This window comes from Sprattus sprattus, assembly GCF_963457725.1.
Source record: "Sprattus sprattus genome assembly, chromosome: 6".
NCBI classification, from domain to species: Eukaryota; Metazoa; Chordata; class Actinopteri; order Clupeiformes; family Clupeidae; genus Sprattus; species Sprattus sprattus.
The window spans coordinates 18662674-18681879 of NC_137925.1; the positions used below are offsets into that span (position 1 = coordinate 18662674).

The following is a 19206-nucleotide window of genomic DNA, read 5'->3' on the forward strand; positions in this document are numbered from 1 at the left end:
AGCCAGAAGAAGATATGGAAGACAAAAGAGAAAGCGAAAAGCAGCAGAGGAAAGGAAAATGAAGAAGAGGAAAAGGCAAGAATAGATAGAGAGAAAAGAGAGGAGAGAGGAGGAGAAGAGAAACATGAAAGAGATGTACACCGGCAAGAAGAGGAGCTAAAGAAAGTGAAGAAGAGATGAAAGAAAAGGAGAAGCGAGTCCTGCTGTACCTCCTGCCAGGTTAAGGGCTCCGTCCAGGGCAGGACGCACCTCCTTCCCCAGCTCATCGTGGATCCTCCCTCCCAGCAGAGGCCCGATGTCTGAGGAGCAGAGAGGGAGAGAGGAGAGAGAGAGGAGAGAGACAGAGAGGAAAGAGAGTGAGAGAGAGGGAGTGAGTGAAAGAGAGGGAGAGAGAGGGAGAGAGAGGAAGAGAGAGATAGAGAGGAGAGGGAGAGAGAGGGAGACAGAGAGAGGAGAACGAGAGGGAGATATAGAGGAGAGGGAGAGAGAGGGAGAGAGAGGGAGAGAGTGAGAGAGAGGGAGAGAGAGGGAGCGAGAGAGGGAGAGAGATGGAAGGTGAGATATTTGAAACCCTGATAAAAGCGCCATAGTGTGAAAAGATGTTGTACGTACTGTCCAGGTCGAACAGCACTTGGTTCTTGGCCGTGGAGTACTGTGATATCAGGTAGTCGATTTGCTGTGTGAGGCAAGGGAAAGAAGCAAATAGCTAGTTAATGATAATCTCACACGCACCTCTGAACATACTGCACATTCAAGCTGTTTTGAAATTGCTTGAGATGAGGATGCAGTCATGCATGACAGATATTTCAGTATGTTATTAACACACTGAAAAAAATTGTACAGCTAACTATGAGTGGAGTATGGAAGTGTGGAGTATGGCAGTGTGGCATTGACATACCCAAAAGGAAAGCAGTTCAAACTAATTCATACTTCTTTAACCGCAGTCCTACTACAGGTGTCTTTACCATGATATAGATCACATGGCAATGGGAGCCAAATACCTTGACTTAACTTAATCAAGTGAGAATCACAACAGGAAGCACTTCTATGCGCCAGCACTTGGAGACACTAACATGGCGTGTCTAGCACCAAAAGAGAGGGAGTGAAGAAGAGAGAAGAGAAGAGAAGAAGAGTTCTTACGGTGGGCGTCTCGTTGGCAAAGGTGTGCAGGTCCCTCAGGTTGCTGTTGACCAGCCGCCTCATCTGTTTCAGCTGGGAGCTCAGGTGCTGATTGGCTGCGTACGAGCACAGGATTCCAGCTCTGTAGTCATGGCAACACAACTGTGTCATTAGAATGTTGATAGAATGTGCCCACTTTCAGTGCTATAAATACATTCTGATGTGTGTGTGTGCATTTTTCACCTTGCAAGATAGTCTTTGAGGAGAGACACCCACACTTAGTTGGAGTGCTCCCAAACCCCTGAAGATAATTGTGCTTGGCGTGGGCACAGTTTTATTTTTCACTGCTGTCGTATTGCCGGCAGCTGCATCTGAGGTGTTTGATAGACACAACTGCCTTTCAGAAAATGTACTTTTTACGTATTCTACCAGGAAATCTAGAGGCTTATTTCAAGAACATATATTAGAGAAAAGTAATCTAATAATGCAACATTTAGTTTCTGAACCCTTATTCCTTATTCTGTAGTGCCATATTATCGACAGGTAGGCGCCCACACATTCACACTGTACAGCGCCAAACGAGTGATGTAATGACCCGTTTGACCAGTAGGGGGAAGCACTTCACCGAGTACAGAAGAGGTCACCTGCTCCTGGCCAAATCAGTGCAGTACCACATGCCACACAAGCTAACACTGAAACCGCTACAGTTAAAACAGTAATCTGACATTCACTTTTGTAAGTACAAATAATAGTAGTAAAATAATAAGGAAAATAAACTGCAGAGTTTGAAGTTAAAAAGTAAAGCCAATGCCATGTCATGAAGTGTGTCTTTTTACAGTAAACTAATTCATACCCATATGACCAGAAGGAGTTCAACAGGATCCTTGGGGAGAGAATGCACTATAATGGGGAGCTCAGGGTTTTAAATCCAGTGTTATACAACTTGGAAATACAAGCTAATGAGAAACATTGGGTCTCCCTGCAGACTTTGAATGGAAAGCGTTTGCTGTTGTTAATTGATTCAAGAGAGAGAGAGAGAGAGAGAGAGAGAGAGTGTGTGTGTGTGAAGGTGCAGAAGGTAGTATTGTGTGCGTCTGTTATCATTCTGTCATGACTCATTCTCTGCATTCTGCAGATTCTGAATAATAAAGGCTTGACGTAAAGCTGATCGCAGAGGCATTGGGGGGTGAGGAGCTGCTAGATTCCCATCCAGTCCGATAGAATCTGCTACTGCGTTTCTCAATGGGTGTTCAGTCTCGTTTTCTGGCTTTTTTCCGGTGTACATTATTCCAACCTGCAGTAAATCTGCCAGTGCGCCGGTTGCAAACGTAACAAATACAAGTATCTGACAATAAAGCTGAAAGAAGATGAAGTGTTTCTGTCGCTTAAAGGTTGGAAGACTCTCTCTCTGTATTTATTTCTGTGTGTGTGTGTGTGTATGTATGTGTGTGTGTGTTGTGTGTGTGTGTGTGTGTGTGTGTGTGTGTGTGTGTATGTACAGTATGTGTGTGTGGGTGTACATGTACGTGTATGTGTGTGTGTGTGTGTGTGTGTGTTTGAATGTCTGTGTGTGTGTGTGTGTGTGTGTGTGTGTGTGTGTGTGTGTGTGTGTGTGTGTGTGTGTGAGTGTGTGTGTGTAAGTGTATGTGCATGTGTGTGTTTATGTGTGAATGTATGTGTGTTTGTTGCGGAGTGAGTAGGCTGTTCTGGGGTAGAGGGCGGGGGGATGAGTAGAGGACAGCAATGATAAATATTAGCAGGGCTTTATGTCTATTTATGGGGGAGAGTGGCTCACTGACAGGCGGACGGGCGGGCGGAGAGACAGTGAGGCATAACAGGATCGCAGCGACGGCACCTCCATTCACACCCCTCCAGCATGGTGGACATGCCGCTTTGTTCCGCACTTATCAGAAATACACACCCCGCACGTAAATTTCTCCTTCTCTACCTCCCTCTTTCTCTTTCACTCTCTCTCTGTCTGTCTGTCTTTCTCTCTCTCTGCCTTGAGGTCCTCCTTGTGTGTGCGGAGGCGTGTATGTGTACGTTTTGTGTGTGTGTGTGTGTATGTCGGTGTGTGTTTGACCTCCCATTTCTCCCACATGTGTGCAAATCTGTGGTTTGTCGGTGTGTATGTGTGTAAGTGTCTATGTCTCTTTGTGTGTGTGTGTGTGTGTGTGTGACAGTGAAAGAGAGAGCTACACACAGTTTGATGGTAATGAGACATTCTGCTGGCTCTCCTCTATCTCAGACACACAGCTGGATTTCTGCTCCATTCTCCCAGGCTACAGTAGCTCCCCTACCCACCCCACTGTTTTCAAAGATGGAGCTCAGCCCATCACTGACTAACACCGGGACCACTATGTCTGGGAGTTTGTGACTTTGTGTGTGTGTATTAGCCTGCGTGCGTGCGCGCACGTGTGTGTGTCTGTGCATGTATGCGTGCATGAAACCAGTGATGAAGGGTTACGGAAAGGAAAAGTATAAAATATCAAATGGTAATTTGTGGTGGATATCTGTGCTCTCTGGGAATGCAGAGCGAGGGGGGAACAAAATGGCCTGCACACCACAAAGGCCTTTTGTGATTCCCTCTCCTTTACCCCCTCTCTCCATGCACTCCCCTCTGTCTGTGTCTCTCTCTCTCTCTCTTTCCCTTGCTCTCTCGCTCTCTTTTTTCTCAGTCTGTGTGTCTCATTCTCTGCCCTCTCTCTCTCTCTCTCTCTATCTGTCCCTCTCCCTCTCTCTCTCTCTCTCTGTCCCTCCCTCTTTCCCTCTTTTTTTCTCTCTCTCTGTCCCTCTCTCCGCGAGGCCTGGCTGGGTCAGCACTGCCCAGACCACTAATGAACAAAAGGTCTTTGAAGATGGCTGCGAGTGCATTCCACATGCACAGGGGCAAAAGTGCGGAGGAAAAAGCCCAGCCCAGCCCAGCCTCCGCCCCGCCACTGCCTTCTGCAGGGAGAAGCCTGGCAGTGCACAGCCGCTGGTCTCTGGGGTGTTTACAACTCGATCCTCACCGCAGGACAAGCGCTATGCTTTTACAATTCATTTACGAACAGGCACTTAAGGCGCGATTAGGCAACCACATGTAGTGCTAAGCATCAGCTTATTATGCATTTAACCACACCAAACAGAACAAATGGGAGTTTAAAATATGGAAACCGACTTAGAGAGTATGGAGAGTCTCCCTCTATGCGTGTGTAGAGATGCCATACCTGTCTTTTTGTCCTGCCATGTTGGCATGAAGACAAAGGAAGCGAGCTGGCAGACTAGAGAGACTCTCTCTGTCCCTCTCTCTCTCTCTCCCCCTATCCCTCCCTTTCTCGCTCTCTGTCCCTCTCCCTCTCCATCTCTCTATCTTTCTCCCTCTCTCTCCCTCTGTCTCCCTATCTTTCTCTCACTATCTCTTCTCTCTCTTTCTCTCCCTCTCTCTCTTTTTCTCTCTCTCTCTTTCTCTTTCTCTCTCTCTTTCTCTCCAGAGTCGAGGTCAGTGAACAGGGACGTTGCACAGTCTGATGGCTCCCTGTCTTTCATTGGGTCAAAACAACAGTGTGCATTCAGCCAGCATGACTGTGCTCTCCACAGCCAGCTCAGCCCTCTCTCAAAGTCTCCCTATCACTCTACATTACTCCCTATCACTCCCACATCACTCCACATCACTCCCACAGCACTCTGTATCACTCCCACATCACTCCAAATCACTCCCACATCACTCCGTATCACTCCTTTTTACTTGCACATCACTCCCACATCTCTCCCTATGTCACCCATATCTCAGGCTGTGCATCTGGATCTTTTCCACACCAGCTTGCAAACAGGAACCAAACCTAAAGGGTCTGGTTTTGCTCCACAGTCACCTGCTACAGGTATGCAGCCACCAACTGAACCCCACCCCCCCTTTATAGTTTACCCCTGAGGACCACCCGATGCGTAACTTGACTCAACCCTAGGGGCAAACTGCACAGAAGGGGCTGGACCCACCAGACAAATACCCTCTCTGTGGAACACGTATCAAGCCTCCTGCCACTTTCTTTTTGTGCTCGAAAGAAAAAATGGTTCTATTCCATTTCTTTTTGGTTAGTGTTGTTCTTGTGTGTGTGCTGTGTTTAGCAGGAAAAAAATTGTTGTGCTGAATTTCAAAAGGGATCAAGAAAGACGTTTGTACTGTTTTTTTTAAGTTTTTCTGTGTGTATGTGTGTGTGTGTGTGTAAGCATTGCTTCCGTTCAGTTCCGTGTGGATGTCGAACAAATCCCACGCATGATCTGAAAGTAGGCCGCGGCGGCAGAGAGGCAACTGAAGTGTAAGACAATAATAATTCCCTCTTTTATTTCCATACAGCATGTAGGACAGATCCAGGGCACAGCCCAATGCATCATTAACCACGGACAGCGCCGTGTTTAAAGAAAAAACAACACAATGCGTTGAATGTTTTGTAACGTTTTTCTGTTGACGCTCTTGTTCCTTGGCTTGTGTCTTTTCTTGCGTTGTTGTTTTTTTGTTGTTGAAGTAAGCGCTAAGCTAATGTCCCCACTGTTATCTGGAACGTGTTTAACTTCTCATTACTGGGCATTGTTTCCAGCTGAGTGAGTTGAGGTTGGGGTCTAGTAAAGCGTATGGGGTGGGGGGGGGGGGGGGGGGGGGGTTGTGCTGTGGGCTTTGCTGAGGCTTCACTGGGGGGGGGAGCAGGGGAGGAAGAGAGATTTTCTAGCTGACTAGCCTCGCACAGCGCTCCTGCATTGGTATGTGTGTGTGTGTGTGTGTGTGTGTGTGTGTGTGTGTGTTTGCGTGTGTATTTATACATATGTGTGTGTGTGTTTTGCGTGTATGTATACATGTTTGTGTGTGTGTGTCTCTGTGTATGTGAATGTGTGTGTGGGTACGCATGTCCATGTGTTTTGTGTGTGTGCGGTTGTGTGCAAAGTGTACAAGTACACTTTGACCAGGGGGTGCCCGAGTGTCAGACTAGGACGGTGTGCTGCCATCTTGTTGACGCTAATACACACGCACTGCTCACGGACGCAAGGTTCCTTCAGCAGAGAGGAGAGGCAGAGGGGACAGCCGGGGTGGACTGCAGGTCTCAGCTTGTGTGCAGGTTCTTTGTCTGCCATGGAAATGGCCCCTGATGCTGACCTGTAGGGGCAGGTGGCCAGAGTTTGTGCCGAGACCGCAGCCAATCGGATCAGAGAGCTGAATCACTGAGAGATGAAGAGAGAGAGTCCAACAGATGCCTGTCAACCCTGTTAGATCAGCATGATGTAACTTCAGCCTCATCACACTCCTTTTGTCTCACACACACACACCCACACACACACACACACACACACACACACACAACCCTGTTAGATCAGCGTGATGTAACTTCAGCCTCATCACACTCCTTTTGTCATACACACTCTCACGTAAATCTCCATGTGCACGCACACAGACACACACACACACACATACACACAGACACACAAATACATACACACACACGCACATATACACACACACTCACACACACACACATACACACACACTCACACATACACACTCACACACAATAAAGCAGTTCTAACTAAAGAACAGCAGACAGAAGCCTCTCACAGCTCAGAAACGTGATGAATGCCGTGTGCCAGATGACCCTGGTGGCAGGATCAGGTTACCTGAGTGATTCAGAACCGTGACAGATAACCGCACTCTAGATTCTGGAGCAGACAGAACCAGACAGATCAGGACAAGCATCAGGAGAAAAACCGATCCTTTTCTGGACCAGAGGAAACCACACAGATCTGAAGAGCTACCATGATTTAGAGTGCAACTAAATTATGTCTGACTTGCATCCCCTGAAGAAATTTAAGTTTCTGCGGAGACCAAAACAACTTTTTACTCAAGCCCTTTTATGGAACGCCACTGTGGAACGCAACGCTTGTAATGATGAGGACCGCGGGGGATTTGGGTTGGCAGGCAACCCTACTCGTCTCTACTGCCTACAGAGAGTCTAGAGGGGGGGGGGGGGGGGGGGGGTACATGAGGGTCACCATGTTGCCCTCTCAACCTTCGAGTGACCCACTCTCCCTGGGCCTGAGGGGGCACAAGGCCTTTGCACAAACCCCAGTCAGGGCAATTTAGAGTAAATACAAGGCCGAACAGTCACTGTAAATACCTCCCACATGCTGTGTGTGTGTGTGTGTGTTTGATTGTGCGTGTGTGTGTGTGTGTGTGTGTGTGTGTGTGTGTGTGTGTGTGTGTGTGCATGTGTGTATGTGAGAGTGTCTGCTTGTGTATTCCTTCACACAAGCTTGTGTGGGAGGGCTTATTGGTCAGAAGCAGATCAAGGGACTGTGTACAGACAAGCATGCATTTGTGAGCAGTATATGTGGGACAGTATACTAGCGCGTGAAATAGATTTTGTAACTATTATTTCTTTCCAAAAAAGCCTTTTACACCACAGTCCTTCCATGTTTTTTTGTCAAACGACAGTCAAACTAAAATAAAGAATTCAGCCAGCCTTGCCAAACGCCACTTATAAGAATGTGTTGGCAGCTGTCCATGCATTTAGGCGATTGAGCTCACAAAGCTCTTCCTCATCTCATGCCCATGGTCCAGCAACCCTCTTCAAATGTAAGTGACAGCCCTGTTCACCATCATCAACATAGTGATTAACATAATCCTCAATCTACTCAGTCAAATTAGTGTTGGGTTCGTCAGTGTGAAATGAAATGTCCTGGCCTTGTCCTGCAACAAGAGTGTAAAAGTTCAGAGAACATCAGACACAACGAGTCTACCCAACGACAACAGTGAAATTACATGAGGCCAGAAACCATTCACAGGACAGTGGCATGGCCACATCAACATCAAAATGCCAAGACGAGACGTCCAATGGACTTTTTGTGAAGAAGAGCCCGTAGTAACAAGGTCCATCATTGTCCTGTGAATGGACCAGAGCATGAAGAGCATGATGGGTATGGGAATGGCTGCTACTCTAAACAGGGCTAAAGTTATCTTGGCTTGTTTTGCTCTGGGTCATGTGATCTGACACCTTTAGGTCTCTCAAACACCTCATACCCATGATAAACTGTACCTTTTCAGTACAGTATCTCGCATGATGCTAAAAACTGCCCTGATTGCAGGTTGAACTCGTGGAGCAAAATGAGTCAAGGAACATCTTCAATGTAGGTTTTCTACTTTGCATTCATGCAGGTGTCACATGTAAACTACACTGTGCTTTCCATTTGCTTCTACCAAACCTCACTACTGCCAAGACCCTTTCACTGCTACTACTACTACAGCTGCTGCTGCTGCTGCTGCTGACCTAGACACTTTCACTGCTACTACTACTGCTGCTGCTGCTGCTGCTGCTGACCTAGACACTTTCACTGCTACTACTACTGCTGCTGCTGCTGCTGCTGCTGACCTAGACACTTTCACTGCTACTACTACTGCTGCTGCTGCTGACCTAGACACTATCACTGCTACTACTACTACTGCTGCCCCTCTACCTCTGATGCCCTGACCAAGGTGAGGCAGATTGATGTCTTGGCAACAGGTGTTGCCATGACATATAGGATCATGCCAGCCAGCACAGCGCTTACTGCTGCCAGCAAAACAGTCCGAGCTGGGGTAGTGAGAGGAAGTGTATGAGTCGATGGAGCAGGTGGAGTAGGTGGTAATTAGAGTAAAAAGAGACGGCATGTTACTTCCACCTTGCCTGGACCTTTGCTGACTGCGTAAAACCATCACGTGACGCTGGCGTTAACTATCTCTAGCATGACAGGCCAAACGGGGCTGTTTGCTCTCGTTTGACTGCACAGATTAGCCAGGGATGGGCGGCACATTTAGCCACCCCACTGCAGGGCAGAGGCAGCTAGGGCTGGGGGGGGGGGGGGGGGGGAAGCCAGGCGGGCAAATCCCCTCACCCCTAATGCCCCAGTGCCACACAATGGAACACGGCATGGAAAACAAAACACAAAAACAAAAACCCAGGCTGTCTCATTCTTGCCTGAAGCTTAGCGCTAGCATGCCACAAATGTGCCACCTCACGCCATAGTCCCAAGGAAAATAAATACAATTATGCGAGAAAAAAAAAAGAAAGCCATGCACTAAAGAGGTCTTCTTTCCACTCATTAACTGGGTCGTTTCGTTAATTATTCAGCAGCACGCACAAATGATGCCCGCTGTTTTGTCTGTTAAAAAAGAATTAAGTCAAACTGGGGCTGGCAAGGAGGTGAAGTAACCCGTTTGAGATCTCCAGGCAGTCTTAAAATAACAGAGATGTGATGAAGCAGTTCTGGGCACGGGCGACCTGATCAAGTAGCATTGCCCCAGAAGGAGTTCATTGGGGATGCCAACAGTCATCCTCCAAATGCACTCTTTGGGCTTGTCATGTTACCATTCACATATGGACCAAACTTGGTCACAAACCTGTGTTTTTATCAGTATGGCTCTGACTCGAGGTCCCTTAGGGAGGAGCCATTATGGGCTCTCTTCCAAATATCTTTCATTTTGGCTTCATCTTCGTCAAGATAAGGACAAGAATTTTCCTCATGGTTTCCAACACATTTTATCACGCTTTTTTACAGGTCTCCTCCCATGACTCATCACCACAAACACACACACACACACACAAACACAGCCACACACACACACACACACACACACACACACACAAACACACACACACACACACACAAATACACACACACACACACACACACACACACACACACACACACACACACACACACACACACACACACACATACACGCACACACACAAACAAAACGTCATTCCAAAAATATCAGTTTTCTGGGCCAAATTTCGGAGCCCCTGTTCCTGTTTCCCTGTTTCTTGGCGCCTCATGCATGTATTTCAGCTGGAGGGCCCACAGTGTAAGGTCTCAGGTTCCTGGATCATGAGAGGATTATCTTGGCACATTAACCCGTCTGCACTGGCTGTTTGAGCTGGATCTCGTCGTACTGCATGGAAATGGTCAGGGAGGAGGTTGAAGGAGATAAATTGCAGTGCTAAAATGAGATGCTGCATATGCGGGAAAAACACGGGGTTGATTTTTTTTATTATTTTCACGAGCGTTTGCTCGTTGGCCCTTGGTCACGTCCGTTGCTTTCAACCACTGAAGAGTATTTGATCAGAGGCTCGTCCGCCCCCAGGATGGATATCTAAAGCGCCAATTGCCTGTTGTGTGAGTGGGGTAGCCCAGCTTCACACATCCTTTATTTAATGAGCTTGAGAGTGTACACACTGACACACTAGTCCTATCAGCACAGCCATCATCCCCTCGGAAGCTGCTGTGCAATCTAATTCCACCGTGGAATCTGCAGAGCAAGTAGACGAGGTTATCATTTTCCCAGCCTCGTCTGCACGATAATCAAACATAGTATTGCATTTGTCTTTGGAGGGGAAAAACCATTCAGTTTCCAATCCAGACAGAAAACTTCACACATCAAACAAATATAACCCAAAGTCCTATAACGTGTCTGTAGAACCTCAGCCTGCAGAGCGGGGGATCTCCTGCAGCTGACACACAGGAGAATTCCACCCCTGCTTTCAGTGAGCGCTACTTCCAGCTGCTTTCCACTAACCAGACTGATACCTCTTTAAAGTGATGTTTGAAATGTTTTAGAGACTACACACACACTCATCCTAATCGCTTAGGCACCATATAAGACTTTATACTTCTACTTATATCTTTCTTTTCCCTTCCTCCGGTGATATACTCCAGAGGATTTCCGCACAAGAGGCTGTCTCACTGTCCTGCTTGCTGTAATTGCCTCATTAGAATTGGTGCGCCGTCCTGCCTTCTATGGCCTGAGAGATTTAATAAAGGGCCGAGACGGTTGAGACGGTTGAGACGGTTGAGACGATTGAGCGATTAAGACGGTTGAGACGATTGAGACGGTTGAGACGGTTGAGACGGTTGAGACGGTTGAGACGATAGAGACGATTGAGGCGATTGAGACGGTTGAGACGATTGAGACGATTGAGGCGGTTAAGACGGTTGAGACGATTGGGATGATTGAGACGATTGAGACGATTGAGACGGTTAAGACGGTTGAGAAGATTGGGACGCTCGTCTCCTGGCATCCCCGACAGCCAGGCTTCGTCTGTGGAATCTCTAATATAAACCTAACAACTGTAATCCATAAGAACGGAACACCAAAACACACACTCCACAAAGCTACAGGAATGATAGGCAGTGTGTTTCTTTGAGTTACACAGGAATGATAGGTAGTGTGGTTCTGTGAGTTCCACAGGAATGATAGGTAGTGTGGTTCTTTGAGTTCTACAGGAATGATAGGTAGTGTGGTTCTTTGAGTTCCACAGGAATGATAGGTAGTGTGGTTATTTGAGTTCTACAGGAATGATAGGTCGTGTGGTTCTTTGAGTTCTACAGGAATGATAGGTAGTGTGGTTATTTGAGTTCTACAGGAATGATAGGTAGGTTATTTGAGTTCTACAGGAATGATAGGTAGTGTGGTTCTTTGGGTGGTTCTTTGGTAGCCTGGGTGTGGGTAGGTACCACTTGTAGTCTGGCTCTCATTTTGACCTTGATCCCCTCAGATGAAAGGGGGATGAAGGGCTCTCATGTGACGGCTCGTTGTGATGGAAATGTAGAGTGTGCTGTGAACCGTGTCTTGTTCTTTGCTGTTTTCAAACTGGGTGTTTCAGGAAGTTAAGGTTAGTGTGATGCATCTCAGGAAGCACCGTTACAGAAAAGACTGGATGATCTATCCCTTAGAAAATATTCCCCCTATGAACGTCTCTTTTGGGACCGAACACCCCTTTCATCGTCCTCTAGCTCCAAGCAGGGTTGGAGTCTTGTCGCTCTTTATGTTGAAAAAATCCTTCTGGTTCCTGCCTCTTGTGCCATAGTTATGTCAACTGTTATCTTATGTCACTGATTTCAGTCTCTGCTCTGCCTCTAACAGCGCTGCACTTTTAGATATCTGCAACGACTGACAGATATTCCGGTTAGTGATTCAATCTTAATTGATGTATGCAAATAATATAAAAGTTTGGGTTTCTTATACAGACAGCCATATTTGTCTTAGTTGGTCTGTAAAGCTGTTTTTATGTCTGTGTGTGTGTGTGTGTGTTTGTCTGTGTATGCATGTGTGTGTGTATGTTTTTTGCATGTTTTCTATGTGTGCACGTGCATGTGTATGTGTGTGTGTGTGTGTGTGTGTGTGTGTGTGTGTGTGTGTGTGTGTGTGTGTTTGTGTGTGTGTGTGTGTGTGTGTGTGTGAATACATATGCATGCTCTTAACACGTCGTATGTGCTGCATAACTCACGTGATGACGATGCACGTGGAGAAGAGCAGCGTAGCCAGCAGGCCTCTCTGGCAGTCTGCGTTCTTCCTCTGCCGCTGGTGCATCTCACCGCCGCAGTTGTCACAGCAACGACACAGGCAGAAGAGCAGGCCCACCAGTGGCATCAGCACCAGGAAGAGCACCCCCAACAGCACACACACCACGAAGCCCATCTCATAGTAGATCACCTACACATGGGCCACAGACACATACACACAGACAGACAGACAGACAGACAGACAGACAGACAGACAGGCGGAGAGTCAGTACCATCAGCGGTGGCTCCAGATGTCACTATTATTAATGTCTGACTATTAACTAATGAAATAAGGTTCTGGTTCCGCTGGTTATTCACTTCATTCACATTCTGTCTTCCTTCTGTTTGATTGAGCTTTGACACAGGAATACTGGTGTAATTAAAGGGAAATTGTCTGGAATACATTTGCAATACTATTCTACCAATTACAGTGCTGATGGTTTCTGTGTGGGACTACTTAATCAGAATTGGTTCAAATTATGATGAGCTCTTCGGGAACATGGAAGGACAAGGCATTAACACAGCCATAGTGATAGAGATCGATTTCTAAATGTAATCTGTGTGTAATACGATGCTGAACAATGACTAATGCGGAAATTATATCTTCATACACATGCCATCAATTACTATGCTCCATCAAATGTACAGAGCACAGTTAATTAAGCAAAGCTTTATGATGATGAGGACATTAAATTAGACATTGATTGATTGGCAAGCTGCTTTAATGTAACAGCACAGGGTGAAACTTACCATCTTCATATTTTGGTATTTAATCCTTACCTGTGCATTAAACTCAAACTCAACCACCACCCACCCCCCTACCCCACCCCCCCTCAAATATCTAGTTGTTAGAGGGATGTTTAAACACTACAGGGATAAAGCACAAATACAATGATGATGTCAAATCAACTTCCATTCATTAAGAGAACAAATGAAAGAAGACAAAGAAGCTAAACAAAAAGTACTCAAATGTAATTAGTATTTAAAAAGGGGGGCCGTCAGTGTACATAACGAGAGAGGTTAGTTAGCTTTTGTTAGTTACATGACAGTATGCTATATAGACCACATATGGTATAGTCCAGAAAAATCCCTAGCTGATTTTGGAAAGATTAATGTAAATAGGTATAGGTTTAGGCCTAAGTCTATACCAGTCTAGGTCTAAAAACATCTTGAAAAAAATAAAATGTCCTCAAGGTGTACTTACTGGCTTATGTATTCCCAAGGCAACCTTTGCTGTTTATACATGCCTCTACACAGCCTCTACTAAAATGTGATTAAGTGATTACGATTACCATGGTGTAATGATTGCAGGGCTTGTGAAAGAGAGAAAGCGCAATCTAAATTGCATGAGTCTCACTACTGAACATCAACTGCATAACAAGAGGCCTGAATGTTTGCCCATGGCCGCTTGCTAACATCCCCCCGTGACCTCCTTTCTCCTCACAGCCACATTGTCTTTGAGTTAGTCCGTTAAGAGACCTTCTCTGACACATTTAGAAGATAAACTGAGATGCATCGCCAAATCTAAGCAGCGTGACTGACTTGCAATTACTCTGTCATGTAAAAAAAATCAGCACGTACATAAAATGGCTTCTCGCATGTGTATGTAAAAACGCTACATTAACAGAACATTAGCTGAGATATATTTAGCCTATATTTGTTCACTCTGACATACTGCATCTTTGAAAAGCCACCGTTGGTTGGGTCTGTGGTATGTCAGTGGCAGGTATGTGTGTTAAATGTAATGCACATACAGGTTGTGTATGTGTGTGGGTGAATGAGTGTGTGTATGTGTATGTGTATGTGTGTGTGTATGTGTGTGTGTGTGTGTGTGTGTGTGTGTGTGTGTGTGTGTGTGTGTGTGTGTGTGTGTGTATAAGCGCCTCAATGTGTTTGTGGGTATGTGTGTGAAAACTGAGGACACTAAGCCTTGAAACTGCTGACTGGGCTCAGAAGCCCATCCCATCATCCACTCCACTAGAACACCTTCAGCTCAAAGATCTGCTTACAGTAATCTTGGGATGTCTACTGTATTCTACTTACCGCATTGCTAAGATTGCTTGATGGTTGGTGACATACTTTTACATCTTTTAATATGCCTGAAGACTACAGAAATTCTTCAGTGCTGAAGCGGTAGGACTAATGGTTCTTTTTGTACTATGATTATAGGCTGAATATTAAATCTACATGTTTTATAGCTAAATGACTTTTAGAAACCCTTTAAATGTCAGTATTTGATTATGTTTTGAAGGTCAGCGTATAAAAATTCGCATTTTACGGCCTACAGCTCACCCAGCCTAGACACTCGAGTCTAGAGCTACTACCCCGCAGACAAAGCTGCATAGCTCCCACGTTCATAAGTCCTGCTGAATATAATGCATGCTGAAAATCCCCTTCCCCATATCCTGCTTGCTGAGAAAAATGTGACTGACTGAGGTAGCGCTACAGACCAGTGCGGATGCATGTGCTAGTGATAACACTGTGCTAGGGGGGGTTTCACTGGGGGGTTGTGAGGGAGGGGGGGTGTGCTAGCCGGGGAGAGAACGAGAGGTAGAGAGACAGATTCTGACGGGAAGCTGGAGTCGGGGTGACTTGAGGTTTCAGTTTGGGGCTTAACGTGATGGGAGGGATGGGACAGGGTGCGATGAGGGACAAACTTTACCTGAAGAGTGAGAACAATGTTCTCTGGCTGCGGAGGCCAGATGAGAAGAGGCATGCAGAAAAAAAAAGGCATGGAGAATGATCAACCGGTCTGTCACAAAGGAAAGGTGACACTTCAAGGAGCAAAGAAAAAGAGTACTTCAACAGCAGTGCGTCAAAAGCTTCAGCAATCACAACACACACATCAGAAGCAAAGTAAGGACACAACATAGGCGTTATGAAGAGGTCAACTGTTCAACAGAAAATGTTATTCTAGTGCTTCACGGTATCTTGATCTTGAGTCTGACACTGATGATTATTATCAGATTGTTTTCCCAGACTGCCAATGCCCACCCCCCCCCCCCCCTTCCCCCAGGCCTCTCCCTTGTTCTCAAAATAGGAGGCATGAGTCTTCAAAGCAGAAAAAAAAATGCTTTTTAATTAAAATGTGCTTATCAGAAAAAACAAGAAATGATTGTTTCTCCCTCTGTTCGCTGTGGTCTGCGGTGCCAAGCGCAATTAGCGGTGCCCTGGCACGGGCGCGCTGCAGGGACAGGGACCCTCTCGTTGGCTTTCACTTGCAATTAACACTCCACTCCAGGGGAGACGCAGCGAGGCAGTGCCCTCTCCACTCCTCCACAGAACGCACTTTCAGCCACCATTGGCAAATTGCAATGAATGCATACACAGACACACAGAATAACATTAACAAGATGCACAAATATACACACACTCACAAAGTGCAAACGCACAGACACACACACACACACACACACACACACACACACGTGCACAAACACATGCGCACACACACCCACACACACACACACACACATGTGCACAAACACCTGCGCACACACACACACATACACACAATGACATCTATGAAGTATATGTACAAACAGATGCATTTACCATAATGACACAGAAAAAAAAATACGGACTCAGCATTCTACAAAACTCAGAATCACCCCATACACCCAAACAAACATGACACACAGAAACACGAATGTAAATGTACTGTAATACACACACACACACACACACACACACACACACACATACAAATTACCTTCTGGTACTCCGACTGGATTGCCCCAAATTTATCCTTGGCCACTTTGATGACGAGATCTGTGAAGACAGAGTGAAAACAAACACAGCGTGAGACATCTTGCAGTTCTAACGCTGTCAAAGGCACTTACGCAACAGAGTTCGCCCCTGCCAACGCACAGGCCCAGAAATACCCACAATGAGCCCCGTCAGAGGCGAGCGGAGCAAGCGTCTGCCTGCGGCTACAAAGTTCCTGCACCACAACTGATCATTGAAAATAGTTCTTTTGGGGAAGGGTGAGAAATATCATTTGGCTTCAGGCTGATGTCTCCAAAGATAGTTCTCTGCCATACAGATATTGAACCATTATCACATCTCTGGTGTGGAATATCTGAAGTCAAATAAAGAACAGGGAGCTGAAGAAGACTTAATAACTAAGTTTGACTGCAATCGCCTCAAATTAAAGTAATTATTCCATATGTTATAGCTTTTGTGTATATCCTGTCATGTTGATAAGATGTGCATGCAGTTATTCTGCCTGCGTTGGATGCTGGGCTGTCCACTCCTGTGCTTCAGTAAATACCCAGGAACCAAACATCCAGCACTACAGCTGTCCTCTCTCGCTGACTTCCTGAAGATGAGCTCGCCAGTGCTTTAGTGCCGCAAATGTCTCCAAATGCTGAGGCTATGAGTCAGAGGCTCTCTCAGTCTCTCAGAGACGATTATCAGGGTTGGCGTGGAGAGCATTCCATTCTCACCTCAGGGTCAGGAAGGACACTGATAACAAACCTTACTAATCATAAATCCTCTACCAAATGACAGGTCTTTACAAGCACCAGCTGTCTGGTGTGGACTGGTACATTTCAATCTAAATCACACCCAGACCTAGGTTTGGCATCTGATGACTGTATTAGAAAGTTTTAACTAATAAAAGACCGTAGGTCAGAATATTTACTCTAATGAGGTAAAACCCTGGTATCATTTCATAAACATCCAAAGCAGAATCTATCAGTTTGATCACACTGAATAATTGCCACTATGTGTCATCTTGAGCCAGAACAGCCATTTTAAGAGGTGTTTGAAACCAGACTGTCACAGAGACAGACAGACTTCCTGTAGTGTAGTGGTGCCCAGCTGACAGAGACAGAGAGAATCAGAGAAAGAGAGAGAGAGAGAAACACAGAGAGAGAGAGAGAGAGAGAGAGACAGAGAGAGAGAGAGAGAGCGCAACATGGAATGAGAAACAGAAAGACCAGAGACAGACGGAAGTGACACAGGAGATTCTTCATCTTTTTGGTGCAATGCAGAGGTTCCAGGCCAACAGGAAGAAGTAAGGAGAAGACTGCTAAAACAGGATGGAGCTGGAACAAGTGTATTTTGACAGGCACTCCTCTCCATCTGCCTTCTCCTCCCTCTCTCTCTCCTTCTCTCTCTCTCTCATTCCCCACTCCCACCAACTCCCTCCTCTATTATTCAGCACCTGCTCTTTGCACAGGTCGCTCACAGCTACACAGCTCCCCTTTTCAACCAATTACTGCTCTTATTACTCATGTGCGCTCCCCTTTTCAACCAATTACTGCTCTTATTAATCATGTGTGCTCCCCTTTTCAACCAATTACTGCTCTTATTAATCATGTGTGCTCCCCTTATCAACCAATTACTGCTCTTATTAATCATGTGCGCTCGCCTTTTTTGACCAATTAGAGCTCATATTAATCATGTGTGCCAACACGCGTTTCAGGAAGGACACCTCCACGCAGGTCCTCCAGGGAGGCTGAGCGAAGCAGGCCCGTGTGGAGCCGAAGCGGAGCCGAAGCGGAGCCGTGTTGCACAGCGGTCTGGCACATTGCTAAGCCATGTCTCGCGGCACTGCCACTGAGTCATGCATAATTGCTGTCATAGTTGGGCAGCACCTGTGCAACACCCAGTGAAAACACACACACACACACACACACACACACACACACACACAAACACACACACTGGCACAAGGTGTGAACTGTACAGTCCGCTCTCCACGTTTCATCACATTGCATCTGATTACATCACACTATTCACAAAAGTCGTGCGTAACAAGAGGCAGACAAAAATGTAAGATAGCATCAGCTAATAACGGACAAATATAAGATGGCATCAGCTAATAAAGGATCAAATATAAGATAGCATCAGCTAATAACGGACACATATAAGATAGCATCAGCTAATAAGGCACAAGCACCCAGTCCAGTCTCCAGTCACCCACTGCTTCCTGTCTGTCATTCAATACCTAACCCAGGTGAGGGAGGTACACAGAGTGATGTTAACCTCCACCAACTCCATCACCTAACCCGGGTAAGGGGGGTTTATAGAGTGATGTTAATCTCCACCAACTTCATCACCTAACCCGGGTAAGGGGGGTTTATAGAGTGATGTTAACCTCCACCAACTCCATCACCTAACCCGGGTAAGGGGGGTTTATAGAGTGATGTTAACCTCGACCAACTCAAGCACCTTGCCAAAAGTATTAATGAAAGCAGAAAAAACACACCCTGAGACCGCAATTTAAACCCACTTGGTGTGTGATAAATTACTGTATTTATGCAGTCGTCTATGAGGGCACACTGTAAGTAGAGAATCAGCAAAAGATTGACAGAACATTGTTGTGACATTGCTAAGCAGTGATGGAGATGTAAAACATGTGAAAAACACAATTTCTACAACAGCAATTTAACGACTAACAGCATCAACAGCAGAAATATAATAGCATTTCTAATCAAATATCCGGGAGCAAAAAATTGTTCCTCTCTCAACATAATCAGGAATAATGGGATTTTAATATTGCGGTTGATGGGGTTTCAAAAACAAGGGCAGAATTAGTTAGTAATCACAGTTAAAAAGAGGGAAAATCATATTCATGACATGTCGGGTGATCTTTTCCATTTTTGCAAGTGAGACCAGATATCCACTGCATTTGAGTGTGTGTGTGTGTGTGAGAGAGAAAGAGTGTGTGTGTGTGTGTGGGGGGGGATAATACGAATCTCATTCTAAGACTGTTAAATACTCAAGGGAGACAAA

The 19206-nt window shown here is 45.9% G+C and overlaps 1 protein-coding gene across 1 annotated transcript in view; it reads right to left on the reverse strand.

Annotated features, from left to right (window-relative positions):
- Positions 1–19206, reverse strand: part of prom1a (prominin 1a) — a gene marked incomplete at both ends in the record, with an annotated part of 60993 nt that overhangs the window by 19073 nt on the left and 22714 nt on the right. Inside the window, 6 exons of the mRNA XM_080840884.1 lie at positions 210–299; positions 613–676; positions 1141–1261; positions 12408–12613; positions 15125–15151; positions 16175–16233. Of these exons, the coding sequence (XP_080697010.1) occupies positions 210–299; positions 613–676; positions 1141–1261; positions 12408–12613; positions 15125–15151; positions 16175–16233 (567 nt within the window). The remainder of the gene's footprint in view (positions 1–209; positions 300–612; positions 677–1140; positions 1262–12407; positions 12614–15124; positions 15152–16174; positions 16234–19206) is intronic.